Below are 25,523 nucleotides of genomic sequence, written 5' to 3'. Positions count from 1 at the left end.
GAGAATACCTGGTATACCCTCCACTACACCACTGGAGAATACCTGGTATACCCTCCACTACACCACTGGAGAATACCTGGTATACCCTCCACTACACCACTGGAGAATACCTGGTACACCCTCCACTACACCACTGGAGAATACCTGGTACACACTCCACTACACCACTGGAGAATACATGGTACACCCTCCACTACACCACTGGAGAATACCTGGTATACCCTCCACTACACCACTGGAGAATACCTGGTACACCCTCCACTACACCACTGGAGAATACCTGGTATACCCTCCACTACACTAGTTTGATACTCAACATGGGATCATACTGTACTTCACTGCAGTATCAGACGATCCCACCAGGTCAGCAGTAAACGGAAACAGTTATTTTTATTATCAACTTTTTAATGTTTAAATGACATTGTGGAATGGAAATTGCTATCATTTTATGGTACACATAATACAAAAAACACACTTTATTTTCTTTACAGCTGATGTGGAACCAACCAGAACACGACAGACTGAGTTTCAGGCTGAGAGGTCTGGGTTATCGTCATGTCTTGGGTAGAGATCTTCAACTTCCATCGCCATCAAAAACTCTAATGTCGAGACAAGACATGGGAATAATTGTTACTAAATGAATAGTTAATTAACTAGTTGATAGTTATGAATAGACATTATACATTTGTAAGACAGTTAGTTGTAGTTAGTGATAGTTATTATGATAACGAACTAGTTATTGTGGTTAGTGATAGTTCACATGATAACTAAGTTGAGTCCTTAGAGCTCTCACCCTCTGTGTAGTCCATGTCTGGTCGTGTTGAGACAAAGGCCCAGGCCAGACCCACTAACAGGGCTATCACCAGGTTTACCACTATCCAGGGCTGGAGGATTTGGTGCTCTGAGCCAGGGGGCCTGGAGGGAGAGAGAGAATGGGGAGAGAGAGAGAGAGAGAATGGGGAGAGAGAGAGAGAGAATGGGGAGAGAGAGAGAGAGAGAAGGGGGAGAGAGAGAGAGAGAGTGGGGAGAGAGAGAGAGAAGGGGGAGAGAGAGAGAGAGAGAGAAGGGGAGAGTGAGAGAGAGAAGGGGGAGAGTGAGAGAGAGAAGGGGGAGAGAGAGAGAAAGAGAGAGAGAGAGAGAGAGCGAGAGAGAGAGAGAGCGAGAGAGAGAGAGAGAGAGAGAGAGAGGGTGGGAGAGAGAGAGAGAGAGAGAGAGAGAGGGTGGGAGAGAGAGAGGGTGGGAGAGAGAGGGTGGGAGAGAGAGAGGGAGGGAGGGTGGGGGAGAGAGAGAGGGAGGGAGGGTGGGAGAGAGAGAGAGAGAGAGAGAGAGAGAGAGGGTGGGAGAGAGAGAGGGTGGGAGAGAGAGGGTGGGAGAGAGAGAGGGAGGGAGGGTGGGGGAGAGAGAGAGAGAGAGAGAGTGGGAGAGAGAGAGAGAGTGGAGGAGAGAGAGAGAGAGAGAGAGGGTGGGAGAGAGAGAGAGAGAGAGAGAGAGAGAGAGAGAGAGGGGGGCTCAGACCGTTTCCTCCAGGTAATTAGGACTGCCCTAGCTACAGAAGGAAGGGGACGTAACAGGTGACCTATGATGAGGCTTGTGTTCACATGTCCAGTTGTATGTATCCATTCTACTATACTGTACTCAGCTGTTCTGCTTTAAATAATGTCTCTGTTGTAACTTGTGCTCTTTGTTATATAAACAGTGTTTTTTACACTTGTTGTTGATGTTTTGTCATATTTCCAAAGGGAAAGGGAGTCATCAGGAAAAACACAGTAGGTGTCCTGAATAGCTTTCTGAAGCTTCAGTGTTAGTAACCCAATAGCAGTCTACATCCATGTGTCAGAGTAACAGTCTGAGAGACAATAATACCTGCATCCCTATTCCCTTTGGGCTCTGGTCAAAACTAGTGCCCTACGTAGGGAACAGGGTGCCATTTGGAACGCAACAAATGACTGATAGACCCTAGTGATCGCAGTACTATATAGGGAATAGGTTGCCATTTTAGACCTAGACCAGGGAGCTGTGCGGTGCTCACCACAGGGTCTCGTTGGCAGTGGGGTAGAGGTTGATGCGATCGCTGGTCATTTGCTGACTGAGAGACAGGATGAGCGCTGTAAAGTACACTGGAAAACCACAAGGGAAGGAAGGAGACTTTTTGTTATGTACATCATATCTCACAGAATGTTTTGTCTTTGTCCTAGTACGTGGGTCACTAAGAGAAGGGGCAACAGATCATAGGATGTTGTTATAAACTAGTGAGAAGATGAACTTACAGAAGGAGGCCAGAGCAGCCGGGTCCAGGGTGAGGAACCCTCTCAGAGCCATGGAGGCCTTAGCCAGGTTCACCCTGCGACACAGAGCATGGCCATGAGACAGACGGATAGGTAGACGACAAGAAGAAACCGGTCCTACTGTGATTCAAACCGCCCGCTGTTGGAGGGCATGTGTAGTCCAGAGGCGGTTGTGTCGACCACTAGATCAACCTCCGACACGAGAGGACAACGTTTCTATATCGAAGTGCTCACAGAAACAGAAAGTCTGTCTCTAAACTCTATAATCCATGCCATCCTTACCTGTCGAAGGCGGACACCGTGCTGATAGCCAGCAGTAGGTAGAGGAGAGACTGGGCAGGGTAGGCCAAGGAGTGGTACTGCTGCAGCAGGTTAGGGAGGGTGGTGAACTGCTCCCCAGCTAACACATACACCACCACGGTGTTCCACACTGCATAGCCAGCCAGGAAGCCATGGGAGAACAGACCTATCACTCTGGAGAGAAACAGACACAGACACACGAGAGAATTAGATAAAGTGTCAGTAATTTTTGTACATTTTACATTTTAGTCATTTAGCAGACGCTCTTATCCAGAGCGACTTACAGTTAAATGAGTGCATACATTATTATTATTATTTTATTTTTTTCATACTGTCCCCCCATGGGAATCGAACCCACAACCCTGGCGTTGCAAACGCCATGCTCTACCAACTGAGCAACATCCCTGCCGGCCATTCCCTCCCCTACCCTGGACGACACTGGGCCAATTGTGCGCCACCCCATGGGTCTCCCGGTCGCGGCCGGCTACGACAGAGCCTGGATTCGAACCAGGATCTCTAGTGGCACAGCTAGCACTGCGATGCAGTGCCTTAGACCACTGCGCCACTGGGCAGTAATCACATCCAAGCCTCTGCCAAGGGGGCATGTCACTCACCTGAATCCACTGTGTACTCTCATAGCTACATCCCTGGTTGTCCAGAGGGGCGTGGCCTCCATGTAGTCCTCCAGATGTGCACTGTGTTTGGGCGGGTCAGTTGGCTGGAAACGCCCTGAAGGAAATCAGACAACAAACTGGTTAGCGCCTGACCAGGGTCTGAATTCAAAAGGGGAGGGCCAATTTCCCGGACACAGATTCAGTCTAGTCCTGGACTACGAAGCTAGTATTGGTTTTCTGAGGTCAGTATTGGTGTTATGAGGTCAGTATTGGTGTTAGCTCTCCATTGAAATAGTTTATTAGTCCAGGACCAGTGATTACTTTAAGAAGTTAAATACTTTTTTGAGAGTTTTCAGCGCCATTGTACCATTGTTTGGGTTTGTTTTGCCGATGCAGCAAGATTTGGTTGTACGCTCCGATCTTATGTTAAGATAAGAGAGAGAGAGGACACTCACTGTTTCTCTCCACAAACACTTTTCCGACAGGCTGGCTGTGGCCCAGAGGAGTAGAGAACAGGGAATGCTGGGGGATAGCATGGTGCAGACCACTGACGATGTCACCATCCTCCACACCCAGGTCATTGGCGTAATGCATGTCAATCTTGGACTTCCTGTTGTGGAAAAGAAGGCGGGTGCAGTTAGTAAGGCGTCAAGATCGAGATTATGGAGACGTTCCAGGTTGCTTACATTGCAGATGTGTTGTCAACAGATCATTAAGTCATATTGAAGGGGGGTTCCTGAAACACATATTCAATATAGGCGTCCTGGAACCCCACCATAGTTCGAATGCTGAATGTTAGATTCATCCCCGTATGGACTGCAGCAGTTGCTTTACAGAGCCCCCCCCCCCCCCCCCCCATGCATACAGCACCACAGATATGGTGGGTCTACCTTGGTACCAGATCTGGTTGTGCTGTTTTCCTATGGTCACAATGACCACATGGGTTTGCAAACAGCACAAACAGATCTGGTACCAAACAGATCTGGTACCAAACTAAGGAGGATCTGGTACCAAACAGATCTGGTACCAAACTATGGAGGATCTGGTACCAAACAGATCTGGTACCAAACTATGGAGGATCTGGTACTGCAGCACTGACTTCTTCCTCTTGGTTTTTGTCCGGGTGACAACTTGTTCCTCCCCGTCCGTGTGCTGCTCCACCCCACCCCCGTTCACCAGCTCCGGCTCCTCCATGTCTGAAATAGAAACACAAATACACAAGGAGATGAGGCTCTCTATGCATCTATCCAAGTACAGCCAACTACTATTCGAGTAGACTCTTTGTGTTAAATCAGGACCAACTAACGATGAGCGACTATGTCCAGCGACTATGTCCAGCGACTATGTCCAGCGACTATGTCCAGCGACTATGTCCAGCGGCAACCAGCTGATTACAGTCTAGACTCTTTGTGCTGGCTGTAGTTGGATAGATAAAAGCCTTAGACATATAGGGACCGTTTTCTGAGACACAGATTAAAGATGCAGTCCGGGGTCTTAAGCGCTTACAAATTCCTAACACATTGTATGAATAAATTATTGATTATTCATATTGATGATGTAGTGCACAATTTTCAGGGACTCATTTTGGCTTGTGAGCACTACTTTCAAAACTACTGGCTGAAATTATACAGAAGCTCTAGAACATTGTGGTCCTCTGTAGCTCAATTGGTAAAGCACGGCGCTTGTAATGCCAGGGTAGTGGGTTCGATCCCCGGGACCACCCATACGTAAAAATGTATGCGCACATGACTGTAAGTCGCTTTGGATAAAAGCGTCTGCTAAATGGCTTATTATATTATTATTATTATTATTATTAACAACATCACTTTAAGCCTGGCCCAGGATTAAAATGGATTCTCAATGGAGAGCTTCATCTGTGCCTGGAAAACCAGCCCACAAAGTAGGGAAAACCAGCCCACAAAGTAGGGAAAACCAGCCCACAAAGTTGGGAAAACCTGCCCACAAAGTAGGGAAAACCAGCCCACAAAGTAGGGAAAACCAGCCCACAAAGTAGGGAAAACCAGCCCACAAAGTAGGGAAAACCAGCCCACAAAGTAGGGAAAACCAGCCCACAAAGTAGGGAAAACCAGCCCACAAAGTAGGGAAAAACCAGCCCACAAAGTAGGGAAAACCAGCCCACAAAGTAGGGAAAACCAGCCCACAAAGTAGAGAAAACCAGCCCACAAAGTAGGGAAAACCAGCTCACAAAGTAGGGAAAAACCAGCCCACAAAGTAGGGAAACATCACCAGGAAGATTAATTAATTTACCAGCCATTTGAGAAATGTACTGGACCCATATGCATTGTGTGCGTAACCTGATCGGGGCGTCCACCCACGGAGCTCAGAATGACAGAAATCACATCTAGATTATGGTAACACATCTTAACAGAACATGCAACTCATGTACTGAAGCAGACAATAAAACGTAATCTTCAAACATTTGCCAAAAAAGCAATTCGCATTTGAGAAACAGGGAATAATACAATGCTCTAAACAGCGCACCTGATAGTGGTTCCACATGTGACAGAGCTGACAATCTCTGTTAGAAACTTAGAAAGAGGGGGAATCTAATAGCAACAACTAGGATGGGTTGCTAATATGACTAGGATTGTGCCTTTGGCTTCTGGACAACGAAATAAAGTTGATATGAAAACCAATAGAACAGAAGATAAATGGCATAGTGCTGGATCCAATAGGAAAGAAATGATAGGGCAGTGCACAATTGCCTCAGACTTCTTCCAGGTTAGGGGAGGGTTTGGCAGCGTCTTCCAGGTTAGGGGAGGGTTTGGCAGCGTCTTCCAGGTTAGGGGAGGGTTTGGCAGCGTCTTCCGGGTTAGGGGAGGGTTTGGCAGCGTTGTCCAGGTTAGGGGAGGGTTTGGCAGCGTTGTCCAGGTTAGGGGAGGGTTTGGCAGCGTTGTCCAGGTTAGGGGAGGGTTTGGCAACGTCTTCCGGGTTAGGGGAGGGTTTGGCAACGTCTTCCGGGTTAGGGGAGGGTTTGGCAGCATCTTCCGGGTTAGGGGAGGGTTTGGCAGCGTCTTCCGGGTTAGGGGAGGGTTTGGCAGCATCTTCCAGGTTAGGGGAGGGTTTGGCAGCGTTGTCCGGGTTAGGGGAGGGTTTACCAGCGTTGTCCGGGTTAGGGGAGGGTTTGGCAGCGTTGTCCAGGTTAGGGGAGGGTTTGGCAGTGTCTTCCGGGTTAGGGGAGGGTTTGGCAGCGTCTTCCGGGTTAGGGGAGGGTTTGGCCAAAATGATATAATTACCCCTGTCTATAATAAATAAATAAAATAACCCCTGTCTATAAGAAATAAATAAAATAACCCCTGTCTATACCAGAAAGCATGACACTGCCACTGTGGCGTACTGCATTAGCATCGAACAGCCCCCCGCGATATGCAACTTTTCAGGGAAGTCAGGAACCAATTTACACAAACAGTTAGGAAAGCAAAGGCTAGCTTTATCAAAAAGAAATTTGCATCCTGTAGCTAACTCCAAAAAGTTTGGGACACTAAAGTCCATGGAGAATAAGAGCACCTCCTCCCAACTGCCCACTGCACTGAGGCTAGGAAACACTGTCACCACCGATAAATCTACGATAATCGAGAATTTCAACAAGCATTTTGCTACGGCTGGCTATGCTTTCCACCTGGCTACCACTACCCCGGCCACCAGCTCTGCACCCTCCTGCAACTTGCCCATGCCCCCTCCACCCGCTTCTCCTTTACACAAATTCAGACAGCTGATGTTCTGAAAAATCTGGACCCCTACAAATCAGCTGGGCTAGACAATCTGGATCCTTTCTTTCTAAAATTAGCCGCCGAAATTGTCGCAACCCCTATTACCAGCCTGTTCAACCTCTCGTTCGTATCGTCTGAGATCCCCAGAGATTGGAAAGCTGTCGCAGTCATCCACCTCTTCAAAGGGGGTGACACTCTAGATCAACACCGTTACAGACCTATATCCATCCTGCCCTGCCTTTCGATAGTATTTGAAAGCCAAGTTAACAAACAGATCACCGACCATTTCGAATCCCACCGTACCTTCTCCGCTATGCAATCTGGTTTCCAAGCTGGTCATGGGTGCACCTCAGCCACGCTCAAGGTCCTAAACGATATTATAACCGCGATCGATAAAAGACAGTACTGTGCAGCCGTCTTCATCGACCTGGCCAAGGCTTTCGACTCTGTCAATCACCGCATTCTTATTGGCAGACTAAATAGCCTTGGTTTCTCAAATGACTGCCTTGCCTGGTTCACCAACTAAAAATTAAATTAAAATATGCCATTTAGCAGACGCTTTTATCCAAAGCAACTTACAGTCATGCGTGCATACATTTTATTTTTTTGTGTATGGGTGGTCCCGGGGATCGAACCCACTACCTTAGCGTTACAAGCGCCGTGCTCTACCAGCTGAGCTACAGAGGACCTTTGCCCACTGACAAAGACATGATCAGTCTATAATTTTAATGGTAGGTTTATTTGAACAGTGAGAGACAGAATATTTAAAAAAATCCAGAAAAACGCATGTCAAAAATGTTATAAATTGATTTGCATTTTAATGAGGGAAATAAGTATTTGACCCCTCTGCAAAACATGACTTAGTACTTGGTGGCAAAACCCTTGTTGGCAATCACAGAGGTCAGACATTTCTTGTAGTTGGCCACCAGGTTTGCACACATTTCAGGAGGGATTTTGTCCCACTCCTCTTTGCAGATCTTCTCCAAGTCATTAAGGTTTCGAGCCTGACGTTTGGCAACTCGAGGTGAAGTTGTCCTGTCCCCTTAGCAGAAAAACACCCCCAAAGCATAATGTTTCCACCTCCATGTTTGACGGTGGGGATGGTGTTCTTGGGGTCATAGGCAGCATTCCTCCTCCTCCAAACACGGCGAGTTGAGTTGATGCCAAAGAGCTCCATTTTGGTCTCATCTGACCACAACACTTTCACCCAGTTCTCCTCTAAATCATTCAGATGTTCATTGGCAAACTTCAGACGGGCCTGTATATGTGCTTTCTTGAGCAGGGGGACCTTGCAGGCGCTGCAGGATTTCAGTCCTTCACGGCGTAGTATGTTACCAATTGTTTTCTTGGTGACTATGGTCCCAGCTGCCTTGAGATCATTGACAAGATCCTCCCGTGTAGTTCTGGGCTGATTCCTCACTGTTCTCATGATCATTGCAACTCCACGGGGTGAGATCTTGCATGGAGCCCCAGGCCGAGGGAGATTGACAGTTATTTTGTGTTGTCACCTTCTCACCAAGCTGCTTGGTGATGGTCTTGTAGCCCATTCCAGCCTTGTGTAGGTCTACAATCTTGTCCCTGACATCCTTGGTCTTGGCCATGGTGGAGAGTTTGGAATCTGATTGATTGATTGCTTCTGTGGACAGATGTATTTTATACAGGTAACAAGCTGAGATTAGGAGCACTCCCTTTAAGAGTGTGCTCCTAATCTCAGCTCGTTACCTGTGTAAAAGACACCTGGTGAGCCAGAAATCTTTCTGATTGAGAGGGGTTCAAATACTTATTTCCCTCATTAAAATGCAAATCAATTTATAACATTTTTGACATGCGTTTTTCTGGATTTTTGTTGTTGTTATTCTGTCTCTCACTGTTCAAATAAACCTACCATTCAAATTATAGACCAGGGGTGTCAAACGTCCGGCCCGCGGGCCGGATCAGGCCCGCAAACGGGTTTAATCCGGCCCGCGAGATGTTTAAAAAAATAATAATAATAATTTGTTTTTTTTGTAAAGTATAAAATTGCGCTGCAATTTTTCAATAAAATAAACTGCTGTTCCAATTGCGTCCACTGGATGGCGCAATAGCAATTGTGTTAAGCAAGCAACTGTTTATACCGGGGCAGAGCAAGTAGGTCAAGCACGTGCAGCCAATGAGCTACTTTGTTTTGCCCGCGATATTTATTACGGCTTCTACTTTTAACATTATGTGCTTTGGCACCCTCATTGCCCCAATATATCTCTGTCAAAAAATAGAAAAGTGGACGCAGAGTGCAGAGTGTTCCAAGAAAAATGGTCATCCTATTTATTCACGGAAGTGAATGGGAAAGCTGTATGTTTGGTGTGTTCACAGCATGTTGCAGTGCTGAAAGAATATAACCTTCGTCGCCACTATGTGAGTCTTCATGCCGACAAATATGACAACTTTCAAGGACAGCGGAGATGAGAGAAGGTGAATGAACTGTTGGCGGGTCTGAAGAAACAGCAGTCTGTGTTTACTCACAGCCGAGACATCAGTGACGCTGCAGTGAAAGCTAGCTACCTCATTGCTAATGAAATCGCAGTGGCTTCAAAACCATTTAGTGAGGGTGAATTTGTAAAAACATGCATGATGAAGGCAGCGGAGATTGTGTGCCCTGAAAAGCGGCAGGCTTTTGCAAATATCAGCCTGACAAGAAACACAGTTGCAGACAGGATTTCCGATCTTTCAGTGGATTTGGACAGCCAGTTGAAGCAAAAAGTAAAGTCATTTATTGCGTTTTCGGTTGCAATTGATGAAAGCACGGACATTACAGATGTTGCACAACTGGCCATTTTCATCCGCGGAGTTGATGACACATTGACCGTCACCGAGGAGTTCGTGGAGTTGGTGCCGATGACAGATACAACGACAGCAGCTGATATTTTACCGCACTCGTCGGCGCGCTGGAAAGGGTCGGAGTGGACTGGTCCCGCGCTGTCAGCCTGGCTACAGATGGTGCGCCCTCAATGATCGGGAAAAAAGCAGGCGTTGTGACAAAGTTCAGAGAGAAAGTGCAATCTGCAAATGGAGGACGCCTGAATCACCGTCAGTTTGACAGCCTTCTCAGAGAGAAAGACCACATATATGGCCTGCCATACCACACTGAGGTAAGATGGTTAAGCCGAGGTGCTGTGCTGAGGCGTTTCTTTGATTTACGAGAAGAAATTGAACAGTTCATGGAAGAAAAGGGCAAACCAGTGTTAGAATTTCATTCCGCAGAATGGATGCAGGACCTTGCATTTATGGTGGATGTTACAGAGCACCTGAATAACTTGAACAAACAGCTGCAAGGGCGCAACAAAGTTGTCACGCAGTATTATGACAGCATACGTTCTTTCAAGTTGAAGCTGTCATTGTGGGAGACGCAACTTGCCGGTGGTGATGCAGCTCACTTCCCCTGTCTGACAAATGTGTGCGCGACCCAACATGTGGCAGACATGAAGCGGTTCAAAGATAAAATAACGGGACTGTTACGGGAGTTTGAGCAACGCTTTCAGATTTATGTTTATATGTTTTTATGTTGATGTGCTATTGTTTTTAATTGATTTTATTTTATTTGTATATTTAACCTATTCTTGACTCTGTGGTTCTTGCACTTGTTTGGGGAACAGGATTTCATTATTTTTATCTACATTTCTGCCTGAGAAATGACACCCTGATATAGTTCTGTGATCTGTGATATACTTCTGTGAATCACTGAGGCATTGTGTGTTTGTGTGTTCTTTGTCCTCAGAACTTTCAAATAACTTGAGGTGTTTTATGATTAATAGTGATGTTGTGCTTTTGGACACTGTCCTCAGGCTCCAGCTTTATGTTTATATGTTTTTATGTTGATGTGCTATTGTTTTTAATTGATTTTATTTTATTTGTATATTTAACCTATTCTTGACTCTGTGGTTCTTGCACTTGTTTGGGGAACAGGATTTCATTATTTGTATCTACATTTCTGCCTGAGAAATGACACCCTGATATAGTTCTGTGATCTGTGAAACAGTTCTGTTAATCACTGAGGCATTGTGTGTTTGTGTTCTTTTTCTTTAGAATTTTCAAATAAACTTGACGTGTTTTATGATTAATAGTGATGTTGTGCTTGTACTATTTTGGACACACTGTCCTCAGGCTCCAGCTTTATGTTGTATGTTGATCGTATTAAAACAAAGAAAACAATCTGAAGTTGTTGTTTTTAAGTTATATATACCATGATTTTTCCGGTCCGGCCCACTTGGGAATAGATTTTCCTCCATGTGGCCCCTGAGCTAAAATGAGTTTGACACCCCTGTTATAGACTGATAATTTCTTTGTCAGTGGGCAAACGTACAAAATCAGCAGGGGATCAAATACTTTTTCCCCCTCACTGTATAGATTTTCTATTGTTTACATTTACGTCATTTAGCAGACGCTCTTATCCAGAGCGACTTACAAATTTGATTTTTTTATTGACTGTAAATTTTGTTTACCCCATATGTAACTCTGTGTTGTTGTTTTTATCACACTGCTTTGCTTTATCTTGGCCAGGTCGCAGTTGTAAATGAGAACTTGTTCTCAACTGGCTTACCTGGTTAAATAAAGGTTAAATAAAAAAGTAAAAAATAAAAGAGGAATCGAGAATCATTAACTTCTTAATTTTTTTGGCTGTGGATTGTTTCAAATCACAAGCTCGTAGGCCTCTGCTTATTTGAGAAGTCCGCAATATGGGCAGCGCGCATGGCAATAAGCCTAGCTGATTATTGAGTTGCAGCTGTCAGTGAAAAGCATCTAAAATATGTGTGAAGATAACGTGTCTTGAGTATAATTTAAAATGTTGAGACAGGAAGAAGGGGAGGGGTGTGTGGTGAAGATATAGGAGAGTCTCTCTCCAGAATGGCTCAGCTGTCTCCAGATAATCATTGTTTTGTTGTGTGAATTGTTTGCCCTTTGATTTTGTATTTTGATCAATTCCCCATTACATATGTCACCAGTAGTAAATGTACCGTTAATCCCTGTCATTTGGTTACATACATTTCTGTTAATGCATGTATTAATTACAGTAATTTAACATTCTCATTCTCAGAGTGGAAACGTGAGAAAACAAGTTTACGCTTGTGAGAAACAAGTTTTGGTTCATTTCATAACCATAAGTTACGAGTTTTGTCCATTTTTTCATTGTCTTTTGTTTGGAGTGTTCCATGTGAGCAATGAGCATGTGTCTGGTTTCTCTGTCCTGATAATGTTGAGGGAGCATGCATGTCTGAGCATGCACAGAAGTACCTGGCCTGCTGCGCAGAAAAGTAAGAAAGTGTATTTTGTACATCCATTGCGAATGAAAATATATTAAAACTATAGTTCTTTACAGAAAGCTATTAGAAAAATATTTCCAACAATCTCCCTCTCGATAATCACCAATCTTCGGTGTGAAAGAGCTAGTTATAGGCCTACTGCTGCATTGGCCAAACACACCAAGACAGTCGTGAAGAGGGCACGACAACAACTATTCCCCCTCAGGAGACAGAAAATATTAGGCATGGGTCCCCAGATTCTCAAAAAGTTCTACAGCTGCACCATCGAGAGCATCCTGACCGGTTGCATCCCAGCCTGGTATGGAAACTGCTCGGCATCCGACCGTAAGCGCTACAGAGGGTAGTACATATGGCCCAGTACATCACTGGGGCCAAGCTTCCTGCCATCCAGGACCTCTATACTAGGTGGTGTCAGAGGAAGGCCCAAAAAATAGTCAAAGACTCCAGCCACCTTCTCTCTGCTACCGCATGGCAAGCGGTACCGGAGCGCCAAGTCTAGGTCCAAAAGGCTCCTTAACAGCTTCTACCCCCAAGCCATAAGACTGTTGAACAATTCATCAAATGACCACCTGGACTATTTGCATTTTTTACACTGCTGCTGCTATGCACAGTCACTTTACCAATTTTTACATTTACATTTTTGTCATTTAGCAGACACTCTTATCCAGAGCGACTCCAAACGAACCCACAACCCAACTGAGCTCATGTACATATTACCTCAATTACCTCAACTAACCTGTGCCCCCGGACATTGACTCGGTACCGGTACCCCCTGTATATAGCCTCGCTATTGTTATTTTATTGTGTTACTTGTGTTTTTTTTACTTTATTTAGTAAATATTTTCTTAACTCTGCATTGTTGGTTAAGGGTTTGTCAGTAAGCATTTCATGCTAAGGTCTACACCTGTTGTATTCGGCACATGTAACAACATTTGATTTGATTTGATAGGCTATGAGTTCTATGTGCTCATTTCTTTAGCTGCCATTGGAACATGGTGTATCCATGTGTCCATATGGCAGAGGCTGGTGATCTCGCATTAGTTGACTTTTAACTTTGAGATGTTTATCATTTTAATTCGAATTTTTATGATTAACCACATGACAATGATTTTGAGAAACTAAAACGTTATTATTGAAATAAAACTGTTCCACGAAAATGTGCATATGAAAATCATAACTGGCAAAACGGTAGAACTGGTAGGATAAATTGTAAGCTTCCCCAAACTTGAAACTGATGCACCGCCTATGAAGTTTTTATTAAAAAATTGCCTCCACATTTCCCTGGTTAGATTTGGCCTATAGGCTACTTTGAAATAAGGTAAGACATGCCTCATATTAAATAAAACATTCAGGTTTCAAATAATTAAGTATGTTTTCAAAATACTGCCTCCAGCTCACATTTTAAAGTGGTGAGTGACTCGCCGATAGCCTGTTGCCTGAATTGTGAATGGGGAGGCGTGCTTTAATTAACAGTTGAGAAATAAAAATAGTAGCTCGTTTTAATTGTGCACCAAAACTGTTTTTAACACGCCATTGCATTTAGAATTGTTGCGCAATGAATGGTCTTATAAAAGCAGATGTTTTACTCCAGCTGAGAGCTGCGGGAGAAATCCTTCTCAAAATAGGCTCTGGATGCTGTGAGCGTGTGATAGTTGTGTTGGATAAGTAAGATACATGATGACTAATGAAAATACACACAGGCAATGTTCCCTCAAATAAAAATGTGCCACTGAGGCTGTACCCACTTTAAGTTACAGTTTTAACAGTGGCCAAGTAGGCTGCTGTGGCTATTTGATCATAATGTACAGTGCCTTGCAAAAGTATTCATCCCCCTTGGCGTTTTTCCTATTTTGTTGCATTACAACCTGTAATTTAAATGGATTTTTATTTGGATTTCATGTAATGGACATACACAAAATAGTCCAAGTTGGTGAAGTGAAATTAAATTCTAAAAAATAAATAACGGAAAAGTGGTGCATGCATATGTATTCACCCCCTTTGCTATGAAGCCCCTAAATAAGATCTGATGCAACCAATTACCTTCAGAAGTCACATAATTAGTTAAATAAAGTCCACCTGTGTGCAATCCAAATGTCACATGATCTCAGTATCATGCAATAAAATGCAAATTAATTACTTAAAAATCATACAATGTGATTTTCTGGATTTTTGTTTTAGATTCCGTCTCTCACAGTTGAAGTGTACCTATGATAAAAATTACAGACCTCTACATGCTTTGTAAGTAGGAAAACCTGCAAAATCGGCAGTGTATCAAATACTTGTTCTCCCCACTGTATATACACCTGTTCTGAAAGGCCCCAGAGTCTGCAACACCACTAAGCAAGGGGCACCACCAAGCAAGCGGCACCATGAAGACCAAGGAGCTGTCCAAACAGGTCAGGGACAAAGTTGTGGAGAAATAATGGAGCTGTGAGGGGAACGGCACCTCCGTACCTTCAGGCTCTGATCAGTCCCTACACCCAAACGAGGGCATTGCGTTCATCCACCTCTGGCCTGCTGGCCCCCCTACCTCCCGCAGAGGTAGGGGGGCCAGGAGGCCAGAGGTGGATGAACGCAATGCCCTCGTTTGGGTGTAGGGACTGATCAGAGCCTGAAGGTACGGAGGTGCCGTTCCCCTCACAGCTCCATTATTATTATAAATACAGATCAGGGTTGGGTTATAAAAAAATATCAGAAACTTTGAACATCCCACGGAGCACCATTAAATCCATTATTAAAAAATTGAAAGAATATGGCACCACAACAAACCTGCCAAGAGAGGGCCGCCCACCAAAACTCACGGACCAGGCAAGGAGGGCATTAATCAGAGGCAACAAAGAGACCAAAGATAACCCTGAAGGAGCTGCAAAGCTCCACAGCGGAGATTGGAGTATCTGTCCATTGACATTTACATTTACGTCATTTAGCAGACGCTCTTATCCAGAGCGACTTACAAATTGGTGCATTCACCTTATGATAGCCAGTGGGACAACCACTTTACATATTTATTTATTTTTTTGGGGTGTGGGGTAAGGTGGGGTAGAAGGATTACTTTATCCTATCCCAGGTATTCCTTAAAGAGGTGGGGTTTCAAGTGTCTCCGGAAGGTGGAGAGTGACTCCGCTGTCCTGGCGTCGTGAGGGAGCTTGTTCCACCATTGGGGTGCCAGAGCAGCGAACAGTTTTGACTGGGCTGAGCGGGAACTGTGCTTCCGCAGAGGTAGGGGGGCCAGCAGGCCAGAGGTGGATGAACGCAATGCCCTTGTTTGGGTGTAGGGACTGATCAGAGCCTGAAGGTACGGAGGTGCCGTTCCCCTCACAGCTCCGTAGGCAAGCACCATGGTCTTGTAGCGGATGCGAGCTTCAACTGGAAGCCAGTGGAGTGTGCGGAGGAGCAGGGTGACGTGAGAGAACTTGGGAAGCTTGAACACCAGACGGGCTGCGGCGTTCTGGATGAGTTGTAGGGGTTTAATGGCACAGGCAGGGAGCCCAGCCAACAGCGAGTTGCAGTAATCCAGACGGGAGATGACAAGTGCCTGGATTAGGACCTGTGCCGCTTCCTGTGTAAGGCAGGACCACTTTCAGCCGTACACTCCACAGACCTGGACTTTACGTAAGAGTGGCCAGAAAAAAGACATTGCTTAAAGAAAAAAATAAGCAAACACATTTGGTGTTCGCCAAAAGGCATGTGGGAGACTCCCCAAACATATGGAAAAAGGCACTCTGGTCAGATGAGACTAAAATTGAGCTTTTTGGCCATCCAGGAAAACGCTATGTCTGGCGCAATCCCAACACCTCTCATCACCCCGAGAACACCGGCAGGGACTGGGAAACTAGTCAGAATGGAAGGAATGATAGATGCCGCTAAATACAGGGAATTTCTTGAGGGAAACCTGTTTCAGTCTTCCAGAGATTTGAGACTGGGAGGTTCACCTTCCAGCATGACAATGACCCCAAGCATACTGCTAAGCAACACTTGAGTGGTTTAAGGGGAAACATTTAAATGTCTTGGAATGGCCTAGTCAAAGCCCAGACCTCAATCCAATTGAGAATCTGTGGTATGACTTAAAGATTGCTGTACACCAGCGGAACCCATCCAACTTGAAGGAGCTGGAGCAGTTTTGCCTTGAAGAATGGGCAAAATCTCCAGTGGCTAGATGTGCCAAGCTTATAGAGACATACCCCAAGAGACTTGCAGCTGTAATTGCTGCTAAAGGTGGCTCTACAAAGTATTGACTTTGGACGCTCAAGTCTTCTGTTTTTTTGTCTTATTTCTTGTTTGTTTCACAATAAAACATATTTTGCGTCTTTAAAGTGGTGGGCATGTTGTGTAAATCAAATGATACAAACCCCCCCGAAAATCAATTTTAATTCCAGGTTGTAAGGCAACAAAATAGGAAAAATGCCAAGAGGGGTGAATACTTTTGCAAGCCACTGTAGGTCTACCAGAGTGGCCTACCATCAAAAACAATGGAGAAAAACACATCCCATAACATCTTTACATGAAAACAGCTGTTCTATCGTTCAGCCTACAGTAGCAGCCAATGTGTGGTATTCAATGTAGGCCTACCTTCCATGAGACTTGAAAAAAACATGCAGGGCTTGACATTGGTAACAGTACCTAGGGTAACAGTACTTTGTGTAACTGTACATATGGTAACCGTACCTGGGGTAACCGTACCTAGGGTAACAGTATCTATGGTAACAGGGTACCTAGGCTAACAGTATCTATGGTAACAGGGTACCTAGGGTAACAGTACCTATGGTAACAGTATCTATGGTAACAGTATATAGGGTAACAGGGTACCTATGGTAACAGTACCTATGGTAACAGTATATAGGGTAACAGTGCCTATGGTAACAGTATCTATGGTAACAGTATATAGGGTAACAGGGTACCTATGGTAACCGTATCTATGCTAACAGTACCTAGGGTCTGAGCCTTCTTTTTCTTCTTCCTCTTCTGTGGTGGGACGTCTTGTGGTTCAGGGGTCAAAGGAACGGTCTCTGACGGCCTCCTATTGGCCAGCACCTCCATCTCAATACCTGGCTCTGGGGGGCTGCCTGTGTAGCCGAGGAGGACACTGTTAGTTCAGGATACAGACATGGCAACGGGTTACCAGTATACAGACATGGCAACGGGTTACCAGTATACAGACATGGCAACGGGTTACCAGTAAAGTAGCAGAATTGTGGAAACCTTTAGGATTTTATGGAATTTTCATAACATGTAAAGTATAAAAAATAAATATTCATATTAATATACAAAATAGAATGACAAAGCTGTAAAACATTATCCTAAATATAACCAATCAACTTGTTTCAGCATAAAATATCCTTTCAATGTTTACACACTTTTATTTATTTTAACTAATATATGTGTTTGATGTAAAGGTTTCGGCGCCAAACTGGTGTCAATAGTTGGAGGAGTTCAGAGTTAATTGGAAATAATGTCATCCCAGCAAACCGGCTTTAGTTTGCTATTTAAGTTTTTAGATTTTCGTTTACCCATTAAGTTCCAGTTAGGGTCTTATGCAAGACATCATTTTCAATATTTATATTTGTTTTATGTTTTACACTGAACAAAAATCTAAACACAAAGGTTTTACTGAGTTACAGTTCATATGAGGAAATCAGTCAATTTAAATAAATGTATTAGGCCCTAATCTATGGATTTCACATGACTGGGAATACAGATATGCATCTGTTGGTCACAGATACCTTAAAAAAAAGGTAGGGGCGTGGATCAGAAAACCAGTCAGTATCTGGTGTGACCACCATTTGCCTCATGCAGCGAGACACATCTCCTTCGCATAGAGTTGATCAGGCTGTTGATTGTGGCCAGTGGAATGTTGTCCCACTCCTCTTCAATGGCTGTGTGAAGTTGCTGGATATTGGCGGGAACTGGAACATGCTGTCATACACGTCAATCCAGAGCATCCCAAACATGCTCAATGGGTGACATGTCTGGTGTGTATGCAGGCCATGGAAGAACTGGGACATTTTCAGCTTCCAGGAATTGTGTACAGATCCTTGCGACATTGGGGCCGTGCATTATCATGCTGAAACATGAGGTGATGGCGGCGGATGAATGGCACGACAATGGGCCTCAGGATCTCGTCACAGCAGTTGTCTCAATGTGCTACAGAAAACCTAAACCCCAAACAGCAAGCAATGCAGATGTAATAACACAATGTACGAGTAATGTTTTCCCAGCAAACGCAAAATTGTTTCTGTGAAAGTTCCCAGAACATTCGTTAGGTTGTGGTTAATGTTCTCATAACATTTTCACAACTCTTAGCACAAAACTCCAAACTGGTCGCCCTTGTAACGCATCAAGTCTTTAATTCAAAACCTGTCATTGCACATTCATTTGCATTGTAAACATCTCACACCACACAACCGTTGATTCAAAATATAAGTTTATTGTAAAAGGTAATGACAACATTGGTTTAATCACCAAAACACAACATAATGATATATTTTCAATGTAGTCGTTTTAACTACCAGTTAATCCAATAGCAAACAATGCAAGATTCATGTTTCAAAACGCCCTTAGAAGTGCTGAAAGTAATATTTATAGCGCTCTGGAGCAGGTTTTTTATCAAGGATCTCTCTGTACTTTGCTCCGTTCATATTTCCCTCAATCCGAACTAGTCTCCCATTCACCTGCCACTGAAAAACATCCCCACAGCATGATGCTGCCACCACCATGCTTCACTGTAGGGGTGGTGCCAGGTTTCCTCCAGACGTGATGCTTGGCATTCAGGCCAAAGAGTTCAATCTTGGTTTCATCAGACCAGAGAATCTTGTTTCTCATGGTCTGAGAGTCTTTAGGGGCCTTTTGGCAAACTCTAAGCGGGCTGTCATGTGCCTTTTACTGAGGAGTGGCTTCCGTCTGGCCACTACCATAAAGGCCTGATTGGTGGAGTGATGCAGAGATGGTTGTCCTTCTGGAAGGTTCTCCCATCTCCACAGAGCACTCTGGAGCTCTGTCAGAGTGACCATCGGGTTCTTGGTCACCTCCCTGACCAAGGCCCTTCTCCCCTGATTGCTCAGTTTGGCCGGGCGGCCAGCTCTAGGAAGAGTCTTGGTGGTTCCAAACTTTTTCCATCTAAAAATGATGGAGGCCACTGTGTTCTTGGGGACCTTCAATGCTGCATAAATGTTTTGGTACAGTTCCCCAGATCTGTGCCTCGACACAATCCTGTCTCGGAGCTCTACGGACAATTTCTTCGACCTCATGGCTTGGTTTTTGCTCTGACATGCACTGTCAACTGTGGGACTTTATATAGACAGGTGTGTGCCTTTCCAAATCATGTCCAATCAATTGAATTTACCACAGGTGGACTCCAATCAAGTTGTAGAAACATCAAGGATGATCAATGGAAACAGGATGCACCTGAGCTCAATTTCGAGTCTCATTGTAAAGGGTCTGAATACTTGTGTAAATAAGGTATGTTTTTTTATTTTTTATAAATTTGCAAAAATGTCTAAAAACCTGTTTTCGCTTTGTCATTATGTGGTATTGTGTGTAGATTGATGCTGAAAAATAAATAATTTAATCCATTGTTGAATAAGGCTGTAACGTAACAAAATTAGGAAAAATGGAAGGGGTCTGCATACTTCCCGAATGCAATGTACTATAAAATAATGGCTCGGGACTTACAAGCATATCTTGTCTGCTAAATGAACAAGCCTACAGCCTATGGCATGGAGCATAGCCAGATAACATACAGTAGGCCAACTCATATTCTGTTCTTCTGAAATACATCTTCATATCATAATGTCTCTTTAGACCTGACTAAAATAAATATTGGATTTGTTGTTATGATGTATATTAAATTGATATATTATATATTTTTAATGTAGATGTTCCAAAGGCAGCAGCTTGTACGCAGCTTGTACGCGTGGAGGCCTGGTGATGCTAAACATGTTTATGTTAATTACCGTGATACCGGCAGGCTTTTGCATGACAATAACCGTCTCTACCTACCTAAAGAAACATTCTGGGAACTTTTAATGAACAGACAATGTGTTCTGGGATCGTTATTGTAACATCAGGTGAATGTTTTTTACACCATAAAATAAACATTGTAGAATCATCTGCAGAACTGGACAGTTTTTGTGTTTTGGGAGCATATCTTATGTTATGTCCCCTCCTGAGTGGCGCAGTGGTCTAAGGCGCTGCATCGCAGTGCTAGCTGTGCCACTAGAGATCCTGGTTCGAATCCAGGCTCTGTCGTAGCCGGCCACGACCGGGAGACCCATGGGGCGGCGCACAATTGGTCCAGGGTAGGGGAGGGAATGGCCAGCAGGGATGAAGCTCAGTTGGTAGAGCATGGCGTTTGCAACGCCAGGGTTGTGGGTTCGATTCCCACGGGGGGCCAGTATGAAAAAAATATTAATGTATGCACTCACTAACTGTAAGTCGCTCTGGATGCGAGCGTCTGCTAAATGACTAAAATGTAAATGTAATGTTCTCTGTGGTCCTCTGTAGCTCAATTGGTAGAGCATGGTGCTTGTAATGCCAGGGTAGCGGGTTCGATCCCCGGGACCACCCATACGCAAAAATGTATGCGCACATGACTGTATGTCGCTTTGGATAAAAGCGTCTGCTAAATGGCATATTATTTATTATTATTCTCACCTGACTGTTCCCACAAGCTAATGAAACATTCTGGGAACCTTTTAAAGAACAGATTAAATGTGTTCTAGAATGTCAGATCTTAATTTGACCCCTTTCGTCACAGGAGGAAAATAATCCTGCAGCTGGAGGATTTGACTGAACATTGAATATTTAGAATCGCTGGGTTGTGGGTTCGATCCCCGGGACCACCCATACGTAAAAATGTATGCGCACATGACTGTAAGCTGGAAGCGGTGATAGTAGGCTATACAATAGACTGCAGGTCCACTGGGTCGTCAGTTCAAGTAGCCTATGTAGGTTATGTGCAGTCTATAGTTTGTCTCTTGTGAATTCTCATATTTGTAGGGAGTAGATGCATTTTTCGTTCGGGAAAATCCGTTTTAGATCAACTGGTTTATTATACACTACCAGTCAAACGTTTGGACACACCTACTCATTCAAGGGTTTTTATTTTATTTTCACTATTTTTTACATTGTAGAATAATAGTGAAGACATCAAAACTATGAAATAACACATATGGAAACATGTAGTAACCAAAAAAGTGTTAAACAAATCTAAATATATTTGAGATTTGAGATTTTTCAAATAGCCACCCTTTGCCTTGATGACAGCTTTGTACAATCTTGGCATTCTCTCAACCAGCTTCATCTGGAATGCTTCCAACAGTCTTGAAGGAGTTCAAAAGAAAGGAGGCCCAAGGCACTCTTCATATAATTAATTAAAATGCCTTTATTAGTATGACATGTTCAATAGAAAGAAGGTTTTTTTTTAATCTGATGCGTTTCGGCTGCATGGCCTTCGTCAGGGAGTACAAAGAAATAATACAATGACCTCTTTTGAACAGCTTTTCCAATTAGCTCTAATTTGAAGAGGGAGTGGTTACAAAGTTGAAAGTGTCAATAATAAGAAAGCGATATATTCCATAGTACACTAGAAACCAGCAAAACATAACCTCCCGAGTGGCGCAGTGGTCTAAGGCACTGCATCGCAGTGCTAGCTGTGCCACTAGAGATCCTGGTTCGAATCCAGGCTCTGTCGTAGCCGGCCGTGACCGGGAGACCCATGGGGCGGCGCACAATTGGCCCAGCGTCGTCCAGGCTAGGGGAGGGAATGGCCGGCAGGGATGTAGCTCAGTTGTGTTGTGGGTTCGATTCCCACGGGGGGGCCAGTATGAAAAATATATATATATAATGTATGCACTCACTAACTGGATAAGAGCGTCTGCTAAATGACTAAAATGTAATTAGGATTTACTAGAAGTAAAACGTATATAATGAACAACAACCGTCTAAACATAGCTGTCCACTAGATGGCAGCAAATGGACCTATCACAACCCTACAGGAAGGGGGAGAAATCCACATCTAATCCAGGGTATTTAGTGGCCTGTAGTTTGTAAATCCGAAAACGTTCCCTTTGGTTAATTGTTTTTAGACGGTCCCCTTTTCTAATAGAGGCCGGAATATGATCAATACCCATAGCTTGTAGGGAGGCAGGGTTACCATGGTGTAAGGACTTGTAGTGCCTTGCCATGGGGTAGTCTTCATTGCCTACCCCGTATGGCGTACCTGTGTTCCGCTAAACGGTCTGGAAGGCGTCTCTTTGTCCGTGCGATGGAGAACACCTTGCACTGTGGACATTCCAATCTATAGATGACATGAGTGGTTTTGCAGTTAATGAAATGCTTGACGTAATACTCAATTTTGAAAGCTGTGTTCAACAAAATACTTTTTGATGTGCAATATTTCTGCAATGGTTGCACTGGTTACATTTAAAAGAGCCCTTGGGTTTGTGGTCAAGCCTCAGTTTTTTGAGAGTCACCCGGAAGATAACTGTGAACTAATTTGACTTGGCGTAGTAGTGTATCACTTTGGATTCCCCAATTATTTTTAATGATTATTTTAATGTTCTCTGCTTCAGTGCTGTATTTTGTAACAAAATACACTCTCTCTGATGTATCACAAGGCGCTCCCCTTCGCAAACAAGTTCTCTCTGTCAAGTAATCCGTCCCTGAACGCTGAAACCCCGATTCAAGAAGCGATTCTCCAACTCAGCAGATTTGACACTGTAGTCTGTTTCCTTTGGAATATTCTCTTTTAGCCTTTTGGGGTGAAAGCTGTCTGCCCTCAGAATAGTATTCCCATCTGTAGGCTTCCTTAAAGATTGATGTGTGCAAAACAACCTTTGCTGTACTCCATAGTTAGTTTGATGTTAGGATTAATGCTGTTAAGGTATTGGTGGAAGGAAATAAGTTCATCTTCTGAGCCGGACCAAAACAGGCAAACATTTATTTATTTTTTATTTTTATTTTTATTTTTCACCTTTATTTAACCAGGTAAGCCAGTTGAGAACAAGTTCTCATTTACAACTGCGACCTGGCCAAGATAAAGCAAAGCATCATCAATATAGCGTCCCCACCATATAATCCGGTCAAAGACATGGTTATTAGAAGGATCCAAAATGAAGTCATTTTCCCAATTATCCAAGTACAAACCAGCGTAGGAAGGGCTGTAGTAAGCTTGGCAGTCTTGAAGGAGTTCCCACATATGCTGAGCACTTGTTGGCTGCATTTCCTTCACTCTGCGGTCCAACTCATCCCAAACCATCTCAATTGGGTTGAGGTCAGGGGATGGTGGAGGCCAGGCCATCTGATGCAGCACTCCATCACTCTCCTTCTTGGTAAAATAGCCCTTACACAGCCTGGAGGTGTGTTGGGTCATTGTTGGGTCATTGTCCTGTTGAAAAACAAATGATAGTCCCACTAAGCCCAAACCACATGGGATGGCATATCGCTGCAGAATGCTGTGGTAGCCATGCTGGTTAAGTGTGCCTTGAATTATAAATAAATCACACACAGTGTCACCAGCAAAGCACCCCCACACCATAACACCTCCTCCTCTATGCTTTACGGTGGGAAATACAAATGCGGAGATCATCCGTTCACCCACATCGCGTCTCACAAAGACACAGCGGTTGGAACCAAAAATCTCCAATATGGACTCCAGACCAAAGGACACATTTCCACCAGTCTAATGTCCATTGCTCGTGTTTCTTGGCCCAAGCAAGTCTATTCTTCTTATTGGTGTCCTTTAGTAGTGGTTTCTTTGTAGCAATTCGACCATGAAGGTCTGATTCATACAGTCCCCTGTGAACAGTTGATGTTGGGATGTGTCTGTGACTTGAACTCTGTGAAGCATTTATTTGGGCTGCAATTTCTGTGGCTGGGTCTTCCATTCCTGTGGCGGTCCTCATGAGAGCCAGTTTGATCATAGCGCTTGGTGGTTTTTGCGACTGCACTTGAAGAAACTTTGAAAGTTCTTGAAATGTTCCGTATTGACTGACCTTCATGTCTTAAAGTAATGATGGACTGTCATTTCTCTTTGCTTATTTGAGCTGTTCTTGCCATAATATGGACTTGGTCTTTTACCAAATAGGGTTATCTTTTGTATACACCCCCTACCTTGTCACAACACAACTGCTCAAACGCATTAAGAAGGAAAGGAATTCCACAAATTAACTTTTAACAAGGCACACCTGTTAAATGAAATGCCTTCCAGGTGACTACCTCATGAAGCTGGTTGAGAGAAAGCCAAGAGTGTGCAAAGCTGTCATCAAGGCAAAGGGTGGTTATTTGAAGAATCTCAAATATAAAATCTATTTTGATTTGTTTAACACTTTTTGGGTTAATACATGATTCCATGTGTGTTATTTCATAGTTGTAATGTCTTCACTATTATTCTACAATGTAGAAAATAGTAAAAATAAATAAAAACCCTGGAATGAGTAGGTGTGTCCAAACTTTTGACTGGTAATGTATGTTCAAGGCAAGTAGGGCTTTTTACCAATCGGTAAAAATGTCTAAACGTGTATTTTTCTATATATAGACACACCCAATGTGTCTTAATAAAATCAACTATATTCACTGAGCTTGTCTGATGCTCTAAGCACACTGTTTGATTAAATAATTAAGACGCACAAATGACTCAAGAGGGAGCCCGAGATCAAGATAGCCAGATTCTACCGTTACGCTCCTGAAGTTGCCGGTAATAGGCTACACCAGAGGTCGGCAACCTTTTCCATTTGGAGTGCCAATTTATTCTTACCATTTCTACCGATCTGCGTGCCAGTTATGATTTTCATATGCACATTTTTGTGGAACAGTTTCATTTCATTTATAATAAAGTATTCGTATCTCAAAATCATTGTCAAGTGGTTAATCTAAATTACATCTAAATGAAAATTATACAAATCTAAAAGTACCTTCTATTGCCATTGCCAACTATGTAAAAATAGCCTACATAAAGCCAACAAATAAAAACAATGCTGCCTGCAGATAGAAAATATCCTGATAAAAATAAATATCCTATAAATCACATTGGCTATGCATGGCCTGTCTGCAGCGAACTTGAAACATTTATCAACTATCAACTGGGACGGTCCTAAAGCTCGCGCCAGTAAACTTGCAGCATTGTGGGCCCTCAGAGTTTCCCAGTGAGCTCTGGACAGACACATCTGTAGGCTAGTTGCACAACGGATAAGAAGTAATCAGGTATTTTATGACGTCTCCATTGGATCAGAGATCAGACATTTTTCATTCACGCCGAGTGGTTATCAAAAGGGAGAGAGCTGGAAATATTTTTCAAAAACATTT

At 43.7% G+C, this 25,523-nt stretch overlaps 1 protein-coding gene across 1 annotated transcript in view; it reads right to left on the bottom strand.

The window, feature by feature from the left end:
- Positions 1-528: 528 nt before the first annotated feature.
- tmem237a (transmembrane protein 237a) overlaps positions 529-25,523 on the bottom strand; it is a gene marked incomplete at both ends in the record, with an annotated part of 29,474 nt that continues 4,479 nt past the window's right edge. The window contains 9 exons of the mRNA XM_084161069.1: positions 529-599; positions 794-915; positions 2,030-2,117; positions 2,268-2,341; positions 2,568-2,759; positions 3,200-3,314; positions 3,655-3,809; positions 4,299-4,395; positions 17,153-17,307. Of these exons, the coding sequence (XP_084017195.1) occupies positions 529-599; positions 794-915; positions 2,030-2,117; positions 2,268-2,341; positions 2,568-2,759; positions 3,200-3,314; positions 3,655-3,809; positions 4,299-4,395; positions 17,153-17,307 (1,069 nt within the window). The remainder of the gene's footprint in view (positions 600-793; positions 916-2,029; positions 2,118-2,267; positions 2,342-2,567; positions 2,760-3,199; positions 3,315-3,654; positions 3,810-4,298; positions 4,396-17,152; positions 17,308-25,523) is intronic.

Source organism: Coregonus lavaretus (genome assembly GCF_964263955.1).
Source record: "Coregonus lavaretus genome assembly, chromosome: 5".
Lineage (NCBI taxonomy): Eukaryota > Metazoa > Chordata > Actinopteri > Salmoniformes > Salmonidae > Coregonus > Coregonus lavaretus.
The sequence above is the reverse complement of the archived record's forward strand: the minus strand, read 5'-3'. Positions and strand labels throughout refer to the sequence as shown.